At 41.9% G+C, this 16,368-nt stretch overlaps 1 protein-coding gene across 4 annotated transcripts; it reads left to right on the top strand.

The window, feature by feature from the left end:
• Positions 1-516: 516 nt before the first annotated feature.
• taf15 (TAF15 RNA polymerase II, TATA box binding protein (TBP)-associated factor) lies at positions 517-15,786 on the top strand. 4 transcript variants are annotated; one of them, XM_021581867.3, is made up of 16 exons: positions 517-646; positions 1,405-1,435; positions 2,761-2,797; positions 2,900-2,966; positions 3,056-3,143; positions 3,297-3,406; positions 3,723-3,870; positions 7,136-7,170; positions 7,731-7,763; positions 7,939-8,084; positions 10,924-11,053; positions 11,136-11,246; positions 14,545-14,644; positions 14,803-14,882; positions 15,024-15,162; positions 15,370-15,786. In XM_021581867.3, the coding sequence occupies exons 1-16, from the start codon at positions 637-639 to the stop codon at positions 15,407-15,409; spliced, it is 1,305 nt and encodes a 434-aa protein (XP_021437542.2). In that variant the 5' UTR covers positions 517-636; the 3' UTR covers positions 15,410-15,786. The 4 variants fall into 4 exon arrangements, with proteins under 4 accessions (XP_021437542.2, XP_021437543.2, XP_021437546.2 ...); XM_021581868.3 differs by having other exon boundaries at positions 3,059-3,143; XM_021581871.3 differs by lacking the exons at positions 3,723-3,870; positions 7,136-7,170.
• Positions 15,787-16,368: the final 582 nt, after the last annotated feature.

A 16,368-nucleotide genomic window follows, 5' to 3' on the forward strand; every position in this document is an offset into this window, starting at 1 on the left:
TCAAAAAAATGACATGTTTGGAGGATCAACTAACTACAAGCACATAAAGAGTAAAAATAAGGCCACATGTAAAAATGGCTGAACTTCCCGTTTAAGCAAGCAAAACTCATGTCTTTTTGGTAGTTGAGTCAAAAAGACAATGGCCATTTGAAGTTCATCTTTTTTTTTTTAAATACAAAGTTATTTCAGAATTCTTTTGCCAAGTTAGCTAGCCAACTCCTTGATCCTGCTTGATTTTATACACCTCTGGGCTAGCTCCTTCCAAGTCGATCGTTTCCATGCGATCGGCTGATAAAGATGAAATCAAACCGAAAGAAGTAAACGGAGCAACATGAAACATACCATTATCTAACAATAGGGGTATTTTAAAAAATACAATCAAACTACTGTTAATGTGCCGTGTCACTAGATGTTTGACACATGTATTCAATACGAACATAGCTATATTCAACTCACATGTTTTGAAAGTTACTTGGTTTCAAATTATTATGCGCAAGTTATTTATTACACAGAAGTTGGTTCAACCCAGCGGCAGGTCAGAGTTCATAATTGCCGCAGTGTGTGCGGCTGTGCGCTGATGTTACTGGGATTTTAATTTGTTGAAAAGTGATTCATCGATTTTTTTTAGAAAAGAGAATGGCCTCCGGTAAGTTTAGTGTGAACTAAGTGTACGTGACTTGTTCAATATCATGTTTTTGTGTCACATTTGTTATACAATGTTAAATGAAACCGCTGAGACGGATGGTCTCAGCGAGCTAACGTTAGTTTAGCAAGCTTTCAGGGACGACCATCAGAATAAACACTAGCCATCGTTTGTTGGCGAGTTTATTACCTCCCTTTTTTATTATTATAACGCATGCCGCTTTCTGTAAACGTACTTCGTTATTTTGACTCGCTCAACCATATTTCTTACTGTTTCGTTTGTCTTGTAGATGAGAATTGACCGCCATTTTTGTCGCGCAGCGTGGTCCTTTTTAGCTTGCTAGTTAGCACGGTACTAACGTTGTTAGCTAGTCAACGAGAAACATGTATATTATTGGCTACGGTAGTTAGCTAGCTAGGCAACGTTAGCTAGCTATCCAAGGCCTGCTATTTTCACCGTGTATTTATATACATTTCATATTGACTTGCACTGCGTTCTTAATGATAACGTAATGTTGTTTCCATCCAACGTTGTCACAGTTTACCATGCTAGCTAAGTTTACTTGCTATCGATATAATCTAAAGTAATCTAGCAAGATAAGTTAACTACAGGTTTACGTCCGGGTTGATACGAACATCTTTGCTAACATTCGTATTATGTGACTTGTTCAATGCTAACTAACAGATAGCTCATTGGCTAGCTAGCTAACGTTAGTTGTAGCAATTTTGCCACCCAATCACCCATATCCTTCTCGTTCACAGATTCGGGTTACGGTCAGCCTGGCGCTCCAAGGTAACGTGACATCACAATGAATACGTTAGCTACTCAATATTGCTTTCAAGTTGCCATGAAACGTATCTATTTAGCTACCACTCTCTAGCGATTATACAATTTATAAACTATCCAATTGGCCACACAATGCTTGATTCACTTCAAATGTCTAATGTATTGTTATGGTTTTGACGGGTTAACTAATAGATTGTAGGCATATCCACCGTTATCCTGGCTTCAGCGCACATCGGAAGTCTGTATTGGTTGGACTCCGGGAATTGTGAATCGTGTTGGTGGGGGGACTACCAAAATATAGCTACACAAAAAACGGTTTCCTGTCAACAAAGGCATATGTATAATATCTAGGAACTCTACTTACCAGATGAACCCCACCATATTCCTGCTGTCTAGATAGTGGTAGGAAGTTTTGGGTGAAGTGTGTGGTCAAATGGCAGCCCGCTGTCTAAATCTACAGGAATATGGTGCTGTTCGGACAGTAGTTGGATTGACTTTTATTTGATAGCGAGGAACACATTTCACTTGACATCTGGTAAGTAGAGTTCCTAGAGATTATACATATGCCATGGTTGACTGGGTATGTTTTTTTTGGTGAACCTGGCTATATTGTGGGGGGGGGTATTTTCCATGGCCAGCCACCAGAACGATGCACAACTCCAGGAGTCCAACAAATAGACTCACGATGTGTCCCAAAGTTAAGTTATGGCTGAGTTTGTTGCTAGGACGTTTAATCAATTTAACCATAAGTTGGCATCTCCGACGTTGTGCTTTAGAAATAAACTTCCAAATCAGTTGTTGGGGGTGTTTACGTTACATTCAAGACATGTTCCGGTGACTAAAAGCATTTTAATTATTATTTTTTTATATATAAATTTCCCGCTTTGGGATGGATGCGTCAATGTGTAGTTCATACATGCATGATCTATGAGCAGAATAATTGTCTTACCTCAATTAGCCACAAAATCCCTAGTTTTGAAACAGTGTTTTCTTGAAGCTACGCTGCTCCATTTTCCTACACCCCCCCAAGTGGGCCAGCCCCTTAGCAATTCTAGTTCTAGCCAATGAGCTTCAGCCCTTGTCATTTGAGTGGCAGCTGGCAAGAGGCCTGCCCAGCGTTTCCTATGAGGTTGCCGGGCGGGCCCAGCGGCTCATTGGAGACAGCAGAATGGGGGGAGCAATGTCGTGGGGCACATATGTGACGTAGTACGTACATTTTCGGTCATCACTTTTGACTTGTGAGTGCTACTTTCAAAACTACTGGTTAAAAAGTATACAAAAGTACCGGAGAATGTCTTTAAGATATCTAACTTTACCTCTCCCTCCCACAGCTATGGAACGTATCCTCCTGCTCAGCAGAGTGGGCAGGTATGTGTGGCCCCTCAATTTCTCACTGAGAATTGTTTGAAACTATTTTCTATGTTATTTCATCACAGTTTTGTTCATATAACAGTTCAATGCTTATTGCAGGCCTACGGTCAAGGAAATGGAAGTGGCTCGTATGGTGGACAGAGTTACACTGGCTATGGACAGTCTGGTATGTAAAACTTTTATATAGAGTCATGGAAATTATTTGAATTCTAGAAGTTGCTGATTGTAATACATTTGGTTTTTTTGTTTTTCTAGCAGAAAGTTATGGCCAAACAACACAGGCGGCAAGTTATGGCCAGCCTTATGATGGCTTTGGGCAACAAGGCTCTGATTCCGCTGCTGGGTAAGGACTCTGGCACTATATTAAACGAGTATTGCTTGCAGTTACATACTTTGCCTTTCTAGTGGCCTAATATCATTGCAAATGTTACATTTTTGGTAATTATTCAACTCTTTGTTGGTGTCAAGAGAATAATTGTTGTGAGAACTTCTCAAGGTATGGTGGCGCTGACAAGTCATCATACAGTCAGCCGAGTTCCTACGGTGGCGCCGCTGGTGGCGGCTCTTATGGACAAGCTCAAGGCGGCTACAGAGGTCGAAGTGAAGGTTAGTTATTCTATTAATTTATATATTCCATGGCACTGATTTTTATTGATCAATTGTCCAGTTGGCCTGCAAATCTCTGCATACCTTTTTTCCTGTTTATTTGAGATGGAGGATCAGCGATTCATAGCCATCTTTGGCCAAGACTGGCCTGTTTAACTATGGCTGAATGCCTCTAATAAAAATAATAAATAACTTTTCATTGCAGAAGGATCTCGTACATATAAAACAAAGTGCCATATAAAACAGGAAATAAAACATGTTCAAAGAAAGTCAACACCACAACTCAAAGGGCTTGTGTGCCTGTGTTTTGCCCCAGGTGAAGGCGGTCAGGGCAGGAGGTATGGTGGAGATGATGGGGGCTCAGACAGGGGCTCTTCTGACGGGTATAGAGGCCGAGGGCGTGGTGGGTACGAGCGTGGGGGATACGACAGGGGTGGAAGAGGCGGCCCTCCATCTGGTATGGGGTAAGTTCCAGAGCGTGACCACCCGCAAGGTACTTCTGCAACACCCATGCCAGGTAGATGTTCCTTCCAACGCAATGCATGATACCTCCTCACCATTCTGATCCATCACCCCATACCTCATCCACATGGATTAATACCACCTCCCACCCCACCCTGCTATTTTCACCTGGGATGTGCTTAGGGCTGGGCGATATGGCCTAAAAATCATAATTTTTCCCAACTGGTTGAGTAACAATATTTCATCTTGATTTTTGAAAAGTTGTCTAAATAAGCTTTGTTGTGCAATTAAAGGGCAATACACTGCATTTCAAACAATCTAATGATTTCGGGGCTTGTAAAATTATACCTAGGCTTAATATAAGCCTTCCACAACCATTTTTATTTATTTGTCACCTTTATTTAACCAGGTAGGCCAGTTGAGAACAAGTTCTCATTTACAACTGCGACCTGGCCGAGATAAAGCAAAGCAGTGTGACTAAAACAGAGTTAAACATGGAATAAACAAACGTACAGTCAATAACACAGTAGAAAAATTGATGTGCAAATGTAGTAAGGTTAGGGAGGTACGGCCATAGTGGCATTAACACTGGAGTGATATATGTGCAAGTAAAGATATTGGGGTGCAAAAGAGCAACAATAAGTAACAATATTGGGATGAGGTAGTTGGGTGTCCTATTTACAGATGGGTTGTGTACAGTGATCGGAAAGCTGCTCTGACAGCTGATGCTTAAAGTTAGTGAGGGAGATATGTCTCCAGCTTCACTGATTTTTGCCATTCGTTGGTCATTGGCAGCAGAGAACTAGAAGGAAAGGCGGCCAAATGAGGTGTTGGCTTAAGGGATGACCAGTGAAATATGCCTGCTGGAGCGTGTGCTACGGGTGGGTGTTGCTAAGGTGACCAGTGAGCTGAGATAAGGCAGGGCTTTACCTAGCCAAGACTTATAGATGACCTGGACCCACTATAACCATAAGACCCACTAATCATTTAATTATTTTATTAAAATAGTTGAACCTGCTTTTTGCACAATGAACACAGATCTGGCTTTAAAGACTGTCTATGAAAAATGCAACTTCTTTTACAAATTGAACAATAACCACGCACATCTACTAATAATGACCAACTTCTTGTAACAGGCATTATAAAAAATAAGCACAGGGTTCAATCTCTCAAGCACAAGTGCTAGTGAGTAGCCAACTGATATTTTATATTTCAAGTTTAGATCTATTTTCTTGCTGACAAGGCACAGCAGTTGCACTGTTATGAATCGACCCGCCTGTCCATCTCCAACTGTTGGAACACCCTGTCTGTTCAATATGTTTAGATATTGATGTCAAGTGGCCTACCTGAATAAGATGCTTATTTCTCAATTAGAACAAGTTGCCAATTCCTTTATACATGTATTTTTATGCTCATTGCACATTTATGAAACAGACCAGACAGCAACACATGACTATGGCTAAAATAATGCTAGCGGTACCGCAATGCCATGCATGACAAACTGAGCATTTATTTTCCACAACATGTTCATTTCATACTCTCGTTTTAATAGGGTCTGTTCTACATTTTGGGAGTTGAGACATAAAATGATAACTTCTTGTCTATTACAGTAAAATTAATGTAAGTTTTCCGGTGTCTATATGACCGGAGACGAGACAAAAAAAGACACAAAGCTCAAAAACTAAAAAAAAAATGTAAACCTTGAATTTAGCTATACAGGCATTTGGAACGTTGCGTTAAAACTTAAGTCTACATCGCCCAGCCCTAGATGTGCTATGTTTCACCTTGAGGGTTCACTCATACAATTTGAATTATATTTCTATGGTTTCAATGACCTGTGAGGCAATTACTTGTATTCATTCTCAATCATAAATATGCATGCAATATTCTAGCTGATTATGGCCTTGCTAGCAAATGGGAAGCTCAAAAGGCTTGTGGGACAGGTGACATGGTGGGGTGTCTGCTATTGACATCTGTGGTGCAGAGTTAAGTGGACACTGTTCACCTGACCCCCTTTATGAACTACATAGGGTTTTTGAGGATTAAGTCACTTCACCATCCAAGGATCCTGTAGACCCCAGCTTTTTTACATCTTCATTAACAAGGCTGTTGAGCATAGTCAGGACATTTGCCTGCCAGAAATCGGTTCACCTTGCAATCTCTACAGGGATCAGTTCTGAAAAAACAAGCAAGTATAGATGGCCAAGTAGCTTTCAGTGTAGAGGACCTTTTAGCCTAACCCAGTATTTTGGCAAGAAGACTTATATTTTCTGTGGCTATCATTTGAAATTGAGACATTATTTGTAAGTGGTAGCTTTTAACAACCATTTTAGTAATGGCATTGAGTAACACGTACAGTAGGTCTGCCACAGTACTGTCACATTCTAAAAATTGCTGACAATCTAGATTTCATTTTACATGGTCCCTGACAAGTAATAGACATCAGAGGCAGGTTGGAATGCTTCAATACATGTATATCAAATGTGGCGTCAATCTAAGATCTATCTGCTACGATGCCTGCTGGCTGTTATGAGCGCTATTTCCTAATTAAAACCATTGATTGGCTGTTTTTGTGCACAGTTAAGACTATAGTCTAGCTGGTCTCTAGGAATGAGGATTGTTTTTGCCCCCCTCCCCCCATGTTGCTTTGAGAACCGCCTCATGAACGGTTTAAACAATGCCCCAGAGTGATCTGTTCTTGAAGTGACCTGATTTTCACAAGTTAAACCCAAGGAACATTGTAAGCTGCTGTACATCAACAGGTTTCATTTAAGTGTTGTATATTTGACATGGAGACATTTGTATTGTGTTAACTTTGGATCTACATTTTATACTACAGGTTTCAGTGAATGAAATAAAACTTGGACCTCAGCTAATGGAGCTCATATAAGCACTCAATGGAAGAACACTCGTCTTGTCGAGTGCCGCAACTATTCAAACCATTTTGACCTATCAGTAACTTTTATAAAAAAATGTTAGCCAACTGAATGCTGGAACTAATCTGGTCTTGTAGCAATCTAAATTTACACATTAGCCATTAGAGCCTCTTCACTCATCAGAACCTACTTGTACATAGTGGGAGTTCTGCTAAGTTTTGTCCATTTGATTTTAAAACGTCCAAGAATAACACTTTCCCATGTGAGTGGGAAGACATTTCCACGATAGTCGCACACCATGGCAGGAGTGCATACTGATGGGGATGTAGGGGAGCTTTGAGCTCTGTTGGGACAAAGGAAACCCATCATATCTACAATTTTTCCTCTGCAGAGGTGGTGACCGTGGTGGCTACAAAAATTACGGTGGTAAGTGACGAGCATCAGAACTGTCTCGGTTGGGGAGGAAAAAGGTTGATTAGCAAAGATAAAAACGGGAGTGAGAAAGAAAGCAAAACAAACTGAATGCCACCATTTTCTTGTCCAAACCTCAAGGGCCTCCACCTATTGTTCTTAGGGATGGGGTTTTCTCATATATGCTCTTTAGGTCTTTTAGCACATGAAACCTGAAGTTTATACATAATGGTATTTTTGCATGAGGACAATGTTGAATGTAAATGACAGAAGATGAGATGTGTGCTGTGGCGAAGAAGGAAACTGGCTAGAAACGGGAGAGATGTTTTATTTCTTCTAAACTCAAACAGTTCTGCCCATGTTGGAAGGTGTTGAGATATATATGATGCAACTGTCTCAACACTGCAGCAGAAAGCTGTAAACTGCCTTATTCAAAATGTTTTAAAGTAGCCTCATGCATACACTATTGGTAGAGAGTTGACAAATTCTTGTTTGTATGGATGTTGAATGCATTTGTGTTGTGTACGAAGTGCAGATTCTCATGGCTTTCCCCACCTTTCCCATTTGTGTTTCAGGTCCTCGAGACTACGGCTCAAGGGATGAACCAAGTGAGTTGCACATGCTTGTTTGCTTCTTGTTGCCCTGAAATTCAATCTAGGGTTTGACTCCTCCTGCAATCATGCCAGACTAACACAGACCTCCAGTCTCTCACAAGCAAATGCCACAGAACAGGCTGGTTCAAGTGATGCATCTGCTGAGTAGTACCTCGATGTTTGTCCCCAGCTGGAGGTAGCGGTGGTAGCCAAGGTAGCGGCAGCGGTGGGGAACAGGACAACTCTGACAACAACACCATCTTTGTCCAGGGACTGGGAGAAGATGTCACAAGTGATGAAGTGGGCAACTACTTCAAACAGATTGGGATCATTAAGGTATGGATTGAGTGATTGTTTCTGGACGGGGACTGCTTCTCCCTATTCACTTGCATGGGTACTAGTGGGGGGGTGGGGGTGTAAATGTTTAGTTAAATATCACACTATTATTTTGGACTGTATCAGACCTGCCAACCTGCAGATATTTTGAGTACCATGTACACAAGTACGCTGGTACATAAAAACGCCCCTGAAATGGGCTACTATTGGCACATTGTGGTTTTTGACTCAACGGTGTGAAGTTGGCTCCTTAGTTAAGGTGTCATTACGACAAAGGTAGTTAGCGACAGATTTTAGTCAACAAAGGTAGTAGACGTGAGCACATTGACGAGCAAGGAAACGTTCAGTAGTGCACGTCGCTGCGTCAATGTAAACGGACATGGCAGAGAGCTGTTCTGCTAATACCGTCCTTTACGTAAAGTTGTTACTGTAATATTAGTGAATCAGTTGTTACATCTACATTTATCTAGAAAAATGTGTAATTGAGAACACTTTCATTTAGGGCAGAACAAGACTTCAGTGTTGGCTACATGGTTTAAGACCAGGTTTCAGGAAATGGCAGTTATAGGTTTTTCAAAAATGCCCCAAGTTTCTTGAGGGGGAGCTAGTGAGCTACTGAATAGCAGCCAATTACCAAGTACCCATAAGTCATAAGCTTACAATTCCTACTGAAGCAGTCTAATGCCAACATCATTATTAGGCAGTGCTTTTGCCTATAATTTGAGCGGTGTGGGTGTCGCTACATCGCTGACCTGGTATTCATACAAATTCAAGGTTGACAGGTCTGTAGTGTTATATTGATATTTTGACTCGTATCGATTTGCAAAAAAAAAATCGACAAACTTTTGGTTTATGTTGGTGCTAGGTAGCCTTAGCTTAGCAATAGTCGGCTGTACCTGCGCCAAAACTGGTATTTTTCATCCTATAGCTTGTTCTCATCATTAAAAAAATACCAGCAGCATACCACCCTGCATATCACTGTTGGCTTGCTTCTGAAGCTAAGCAGGGTTGGTCCTGGTCAGTCCCTGGATGGGAGACCAGATGCTGCTGGAAGTGGTGTTGGAGGGCCAGTAGGAGGCACTCTTTCCTCAGGTCTAAAAAAATATCCCAATGCCTGAGGGCAGTGATTGGGGACATTGCCCTGTGTAGGGTGCTGTCTTTCGGGTGGGACGTTAAACGGGTGTCCTGACTCTGCGGTCAGTAAAGATCCCATGGCTCTTATCGTAAGAGTAGGGGTGTTAACCCCAGTGTCCTGGCTAAATTCCCAATCTGGCCATCAAACCATCATGGTCACCTAATAATCCCCAGTTTGCAATTGGCTCATTCATCCCCCTCCTCTCCCCTGTAACTATTCCCCAGGTCTTTGCTGCAAATGAGAATGTGTTCTCAACTTACCTGGTAAAATAACAGATAAATAAAAAATTGTGAGCCAACATGTTTTCTGCACTGTAAAATAAATGTTTTATTCAAGAGCACATAAATAACATGTTCCATTCAAACACAGCATTTCTATGTGGTCTTTATAAAGGAGCATAATTACATTCACATGTTACGGGTACATTTTTGCTGTATAGAGCACATATTTCAAGGGTCTGAATAAGAATATAATTTGGTTAAAGCCCCAGAAAAACAACAAACAAAACCCCCAGAAATGACAGAATAAGATCAGTGCAGTATGTCAGGAACTCTGACCAGACACCTTCATACCTATGCTGTCAATGTTGCAAGATTGATGTAATTCTCTGTCAGCAAGTTCCCCGCATAGACCTAACCACATCTTTTGAGGGTGCATGTTAATTTTTCCAGCATTTTGTTTCACATTTCCTTTCTGCTACTAAAAGATAATCTATCAATTTACGTGGAGAGGATTGGAGTATGTTCACAGGAACAATACCTAGGAGATGACACGGGTCTGGTTGAATAATACCTGTGATGTCCTGTATAACATGGGGAATTTCAAACCAAAAGGGCTGGGTTTTTGGACATTGCCAAAACATGTGATGAAGTACCCATTTGTCCCCACTGCCTCCAACACGTAGCGGACATTCCTTTCTTCATTTTATTAAGTTTCAGGGCTCATAAAAAAACTATGTAGTACTTTGAATTGAAACTCCCTTGTTCGGTTACTTGTAGTGGCTTTATATAGTCCTTTCCATACATTCCCCCAACTGACCTGATATCTGCACCTGTAATTGCACCTGCCATGGCTTCCTAAGATTACCTAAAGATAATAGCATTTTAAGGATATTGTGATCCAAATTTGAAACGGCTCCAATGGTTTCCCCTTCATAAAGTAATTAAATAATCTCGTCAATAGGAGTAATCGGCTCATTCGTTGTTGTTTTTGTAACAATCAGTTTAACAATACATTTCCTTACTCGTAATAAAATCACAGTATCAAATCGCAATACAGTGGGGCAAAAAAGTATTTAGTCAGCCACCAATTGTGCAAGCTCTCCCACTTAAAAAGATGAGGCCTGTAATTTTCATCATAGGTACACTTCAACTATGACAGACAAAATGAGGGGAGAAAATCACATTGTAGGATTTTTTTAATGAATTTATTTGCAAATTATGGTGGAAAATAAGTATTTGGTCAATAACAAAAGTTTATCTCAATACAGGCCTCATCTTTTTAAGTGGGAGAGCTTGCACAATTGGTGGCTGACCTAAATACTTTTTTTGCCCCACTGTACATATAGAATTGTGAGAATTGCAATACATAATGTATTGGCTCCTAAGTATCGTGATAATTTATTGTGAGGTCCCTGGCAATTCCCAGTCATAATGGCTTCCCAGATTTGTGTCACTGTGTTAATCTTTGTGTCCTGTTTGGTAGTTGAACAAGAAGACTGGCTTGCCCATGATCAACCTGTACTCTGACAAGGCTACTGGAAGACTGAAGGGAGAGGCCACTGTCTCATTTGATGATCCACCTTCTGCCAAAGCGGCCATTGAGTGGTTTGACGGTAAGGATGTACTCTCTCTTCCTGTGCACGTATGCTGTCTACAGTTCTTCTGTTCCATTCTAATCTGTCAATTTTCTTCTAGGCAAAGAATTTCAAGGGAAACCCCTCAAAGTGTCTTTTGCCACCCGAAGAGCCGAGTTCACGCAGAGGGGTGGCGGTGCAGCAGGAGGAGGAGGAGGAAGAGGAGGAGGAGGTATGTTTCATTCACTTTTGGTTGACAAGCATTCAAATGTTGCTGCAACTGCCTGTGGGTGAGTTTGCCAAAAACACAAGATTATCTTTGTGCAAAAAATGGCCTTTAAATCCATTGGGTATAACAATTCACCAATTTAAAAAACGGATTCTGGTTTACGATATGAGTGCATCAGTCCGTAGGGACCCCAAATGTAAACATGAAACGGGCAGTAAAACTCCAAGGGGTGATGGGTCTATTCCAGATTTTTGCATATCTTCAGTATTTTAAATGCTTGTAGAAATAGATTGCGCTTTATTAGTTGAGTGACAACCAGGGCTGTGCTCAGACATTTGTTCAGGTTTCCCATCAGCAATAGTTTTGGTATTTAAAAAAATAAAATAATGTTTTGCTTTAAATAAGTGTCACCATAATCATTTTTTAGATTTACACAGTAAAGTTGATAAATGCTGTCCTTGTATAGAAATCACTTTTGTGAGCCGCACAACATGGTTTACTCGGCCTGGAGGAGAAGAGAACCTCCCTGAAAAAAGCTCAATTTTAAATGTAGATATTGATACATAACTAACTCAAACACTTATTTGCAAAAATGACAAGATAATTAGTGGATGACGGTGAGTGCAGATCATAGGGGGGGGTCAAAAAGCATACATTATCACCACCCCATTATGAGGTGTGGTAGATGCCCAGTCTCCGCTATCGCTCAGCTCCGGTGGCAAGAAAAAGTATGTGCACCCTTTGGAATTACCTGGATTTCTGCATAAATTTGTCATAAAATTTGATCTGATCTTCATCTTATTCACAACGGTGTGCTTAAACTAATAACGCACAAATTATTGTATTCAATATAGACATGAAAAATACATTTAAACATTCAGTGTAGGTTGGGAAAAGTACGTGAACCCCTAGGCCAATGACATTTCAAAAAGCTAATTGGACCAGGAGTCGGCTAACCTGGAGTCTAGAGGTCGACGGTATATGATTTCTCAACGCATATACCGATTAATCTGCCGATTTTTTTTGTAATTTTATTTTTACATTTTTTTATTTTTATTTTTTGAAAATGTAATAAATAAATAGGGGGGGGGGGGGGCTGGGCTGGTTAAATAAGGATTTGAGACATTATTTGTGCCATTCAAGGGTGATGGGTTAAGACAAAATATTTAAGTGCCTTTGAACGGGGTATGGTAGGTGCCGGGCGCACCAGTTGGTGCTCAAGTTTCCCGTGTAATCAAGGATGGTCCACCTCCCAAAGGATATCCAGCCTTCTTGACATGGCTGTTGGAGTCAACAAGGGCCAGCATCCCTGTGGAACGCTTTCGCCACCTTGTAGAGTCCATGCCCCGACTGGGGGGTGCGCACAACTCAATATTAGGAATATGTTCTTAATGTTTGATATACTCAGTGTATATCTGTATGTATGCATGTAAACTCATTAAAAAAAGAAACACCCCTTTCAAAGAGAATTCGTAAAAATCCAAATAACTTCAGATATTCACTATAAAGGGTTTAATCACGGTTTCCCATGCTTGTTCAATGAACCGTAAACATTTAATGAACATGCACCTGTGGAACGGTCGTTAAGACATTAATGGTAGGCAATTAAGGTCAGTTAGTAAAATTTAGGACACTAAAGATGCCTTTCCACTGACTGGAAAAACACCAAAAGAAATGACCACGGCCCCTGTTCATCTGCGTGAACGTGCCTTTGGCATGCTGCAAGGAGGCATGAGGACTGCAGATGTGGCCAGGACAATAAATTGCAATGTCTGTACTGTGAGAAGCCTAAGACAGCGCTACAGGGAGACCGGACGGACAGCTGATCGTCCTCGCAGTGGCAGACCACGTGTAGCAACACCTGCACAGGATCGGTACATCCGAACATCACACCTGTGGGGCAGGTACAGGGTGGCAACAACAACATCCTATGTTACACCAGGAATGCACAATAGTGCTCAGACTGTCCTCAATGGGGTGAGAGAGGCTGGACTGAGGGCTTGTAGGCCTGTTGTAAGGCAGGTCCTCACCAGACATCACTGGCAACAACGTCGCCTAAGGGCACAAACCCACCGTCGCTGGACCAGGCAGGACTAGTACACTGACGAGTTGCGGTTTTGTCTCACCAGGGGTGATGGTCGGATTCGCGTTTATCGTCGAAGAAATTAGCGTTACACCGAGCCTGTAGTCTGGAGTGGGATCGATTTGGAGGATGTCTTCCCTGTAACACACAGTGTTGAGATCGCCTGCAATGACAAGCTCAGTCCGATGATGCTGTTACACACCGCCCCAGACCAAGACGGCCCCTCTACCTCAATCCATCCAGCTCCAGAGTACAGGCCTCGGTGTAATGCTCAGTCCTTCTACGATAAACGGGAATCTGAGACAAAACCGCAACTCGTCAGTGAAGAGCACTTTTTGCCAGTCCTGTCTGGTCCAGCGACGGTGGGTTTGTGCCCGTAGCCGACGCTGTTGCTGGTGGTGTCTGGTGAGGACCTGCCTTACAACATGCCTACAAGCCCTCAGTCCAGCCTCTCTGTCTATTGCCGACAATCTGAGCACCGATGGAGGGATTGCATTTCTGGTGCAACTCGGGCAGTTGCCATCCTGTACCTGTCCCACAGGTGTGATATTCGGATGTACCAATCCTGTGCATGTGTTACACATGTTCTGCCACTGCGAGGACGATCAGCTGTCCGTCCTGTCTCCCTGTAGCGCTGTCTTAGGCGTCTCACAGTACGGACATTGTAATTTATTTCCCTGGCCACATCTGCAGTCATCATGCCTCCTTGCAGCATGCCTAAGGCACGCTCATGCAGTTGAGCAGGGACCCTGGGCATCTTTCTTTTGTTTTTCAGTCTGTAGAAAGGCCTCTTTAGTGTCCTAAGTTGTCATAACTCTGACCTTAATTGCCTACCGTCTAAGCTCTTAGTGTCTTAATGACTGTTTCACAGGTGCACGTTCATTAATTGTTTATGGTTCATTGAACAAGCATGGGAAACAGTGTTTTAAACCCTTTTGCAATGAAGATCCGTGTAGTTATTTAGATTTTTATGAATTATCTTTGGAATACAGGGTCCTTTAGTCTTTAGCATGCAACTCTTACACTGTTTAAGCTACAAACGCTGGTCAAACTTTAAAACGTGTAGACAGGTCAGGATTGAGTTGCTTGTATACACCTTTTGATATCTTATACTTTTTAAACAATGAATTTATGTTTTTGGAACCCCTTTATTGTAGCTAGGCCTTCAGAGGTCCTTTGTCCCTTGCACTTAGTTGAGTGGTGTTTGTCGCTCTCTAGGTTTTGGCGGTCGTGGTCGTGGACGTGGGTTTGGAGGTGGTGGTGGTGGTGGTGGACCCAACTTTGACATCAAGGGAGGGGACTGGCCATGTCCTAACAGGTATTTTTTTGCATTATTTTATTTGAAGCATGACAGATGCAGTTAAAACAATTTGATGGTCATCCATCGCACATTGCATGTGTCACTGAACTCTGTTCTCATATGGAATGGCTACATCTTTGAATGTGATTGACAATTGTTCCCCTATCCTTTTCCAGTTCTTGTGGCAACATGAACTTTGCGCGTAGGTACGAATGCAACAAGTGTGGCACACCGAAACCAGGGGACAGCGGAGGAGGTATGTAAGACTGGCTATGAGCTTGTTGTAGAGAACTGGTGTCGGGTACACTGTTGGGGAAGTTAAGTAATTTAACCACATACTATAAACTATTACTGGTCCGTTGGAAAACTTGCTCTAATGGCTGGTTTGTGTTTGCAGATCGTGGTGGTGGAGGCCGAGGGTATGGTGGTGACAGGGGCGGCGGGTACAGAGGCCGTGGGGGATTCCGTGGAGGTGACCGCGGTGGTTATGGCGGAGGTGGATATGGTGGTGACAGGGGCTACAAGATGGGAGGAAGGTAAATTGATCACGACTTAAATTCCCTCCCATGCAGTTAGATGTTTGACCAGGAGAGGGCATACCTGAGACATGAAAGAATTGTAGAATATTGAATTAGGGTTACTTTTTTTGTCAGATTTTTTTCCAATGGTAAGATACTTCTATATTAAGCTAGCTTCATGGTACAGTATAATTTACTATGGATCTATTTCCCCTTTTCCCTCAGAGGTGACCATAGAGAAGACAGAAGAGACCGGCCATACTAAGGATTCACATGGACACCATTCCAGAATGCCCAGGGGTTGGGTTGGGTTAGTGGGAAGGGAGTGGGGGGGATTGATCTACACTTTAATTTGCATACCTTTCATTACCAATGCATCACATGTATTGCTTCTGATCTGTCTTGTCGAGAGGTCGGGGAAATATGTGCAACTACTGTGAAAGGACTTTTGTGCTGATAAGCAGGGTTGTAGGTGTAGAAGGGGGCAGGGTCAAATGTCTTTTTTTTTTTTTTCATTTCCCTGATTCTACTAGGTCCAGGCATCGTGAGGTAGACTTCGTATCATTGTTTTGTCAAATTTAAATGAACAGTTTTATTTGGGTTTCTCTTTTTTCCAAATGATATTAAACTGTTCTGATCTTAGTGTCTTCATGTATGTTTTATTTCTAGTTAGTATTTATATCATTTGAGTGCTTCGGTAGTAATTGCTAAGTAGTCAAAACACAAGCAACATAATACTCCAGCACTAAGTAAACTTGTGGTCAGCTTTCTAAATATCTTTAGGTCAATTAATTTGAACAATATTGAGGTAGCCTATACAAATTGCCAAGAGAAGGGAAGTTTTGACATTCTAGCCCTTGAGCTGTGGGTGGTACTGTCCCTCCCCTATGTGAGCAAAATGACTAGGACGTGAGTGGCTTGTGTGTCGGTGTTGCTTACACTCAGATCACAAACATTGATATTGCCCTGGCTGTTGCACATTAGACAAGCAGTACTTGGATATAACTTATTTGGATTTAAATGTATGGTGACGTCTGTGGGGTTAGTCTAAGAATATTACAAGTGTCATACAATGAGTTTGACTTTTCGGACTAGAATAACTTGTGGAATATTGGCACGAGTACCAGCACAGTTATAATCCAAGTCAACGGTTTGAAAGCTGTCAACGGACTGGCGGGTCGAGACCTCTGAGGCAGAGGTACGTTTTTGTATTATGAGCTTTTC

Source organism: Oncorhynchus mykiss, chromosome 24, assembly GCF_057628025.1.
Source record: "Oncorhynchus mykiss isolate SJ-2025 chromosome 24, ASM5762802v1, whole genome shotgun sequence".
NCBI lineage: Eukaryota > Metazoa > Chordata > Actinopteri > Salmoniformes > Salmonidae > Oncorhynchus > Oncorhynchus mykiss.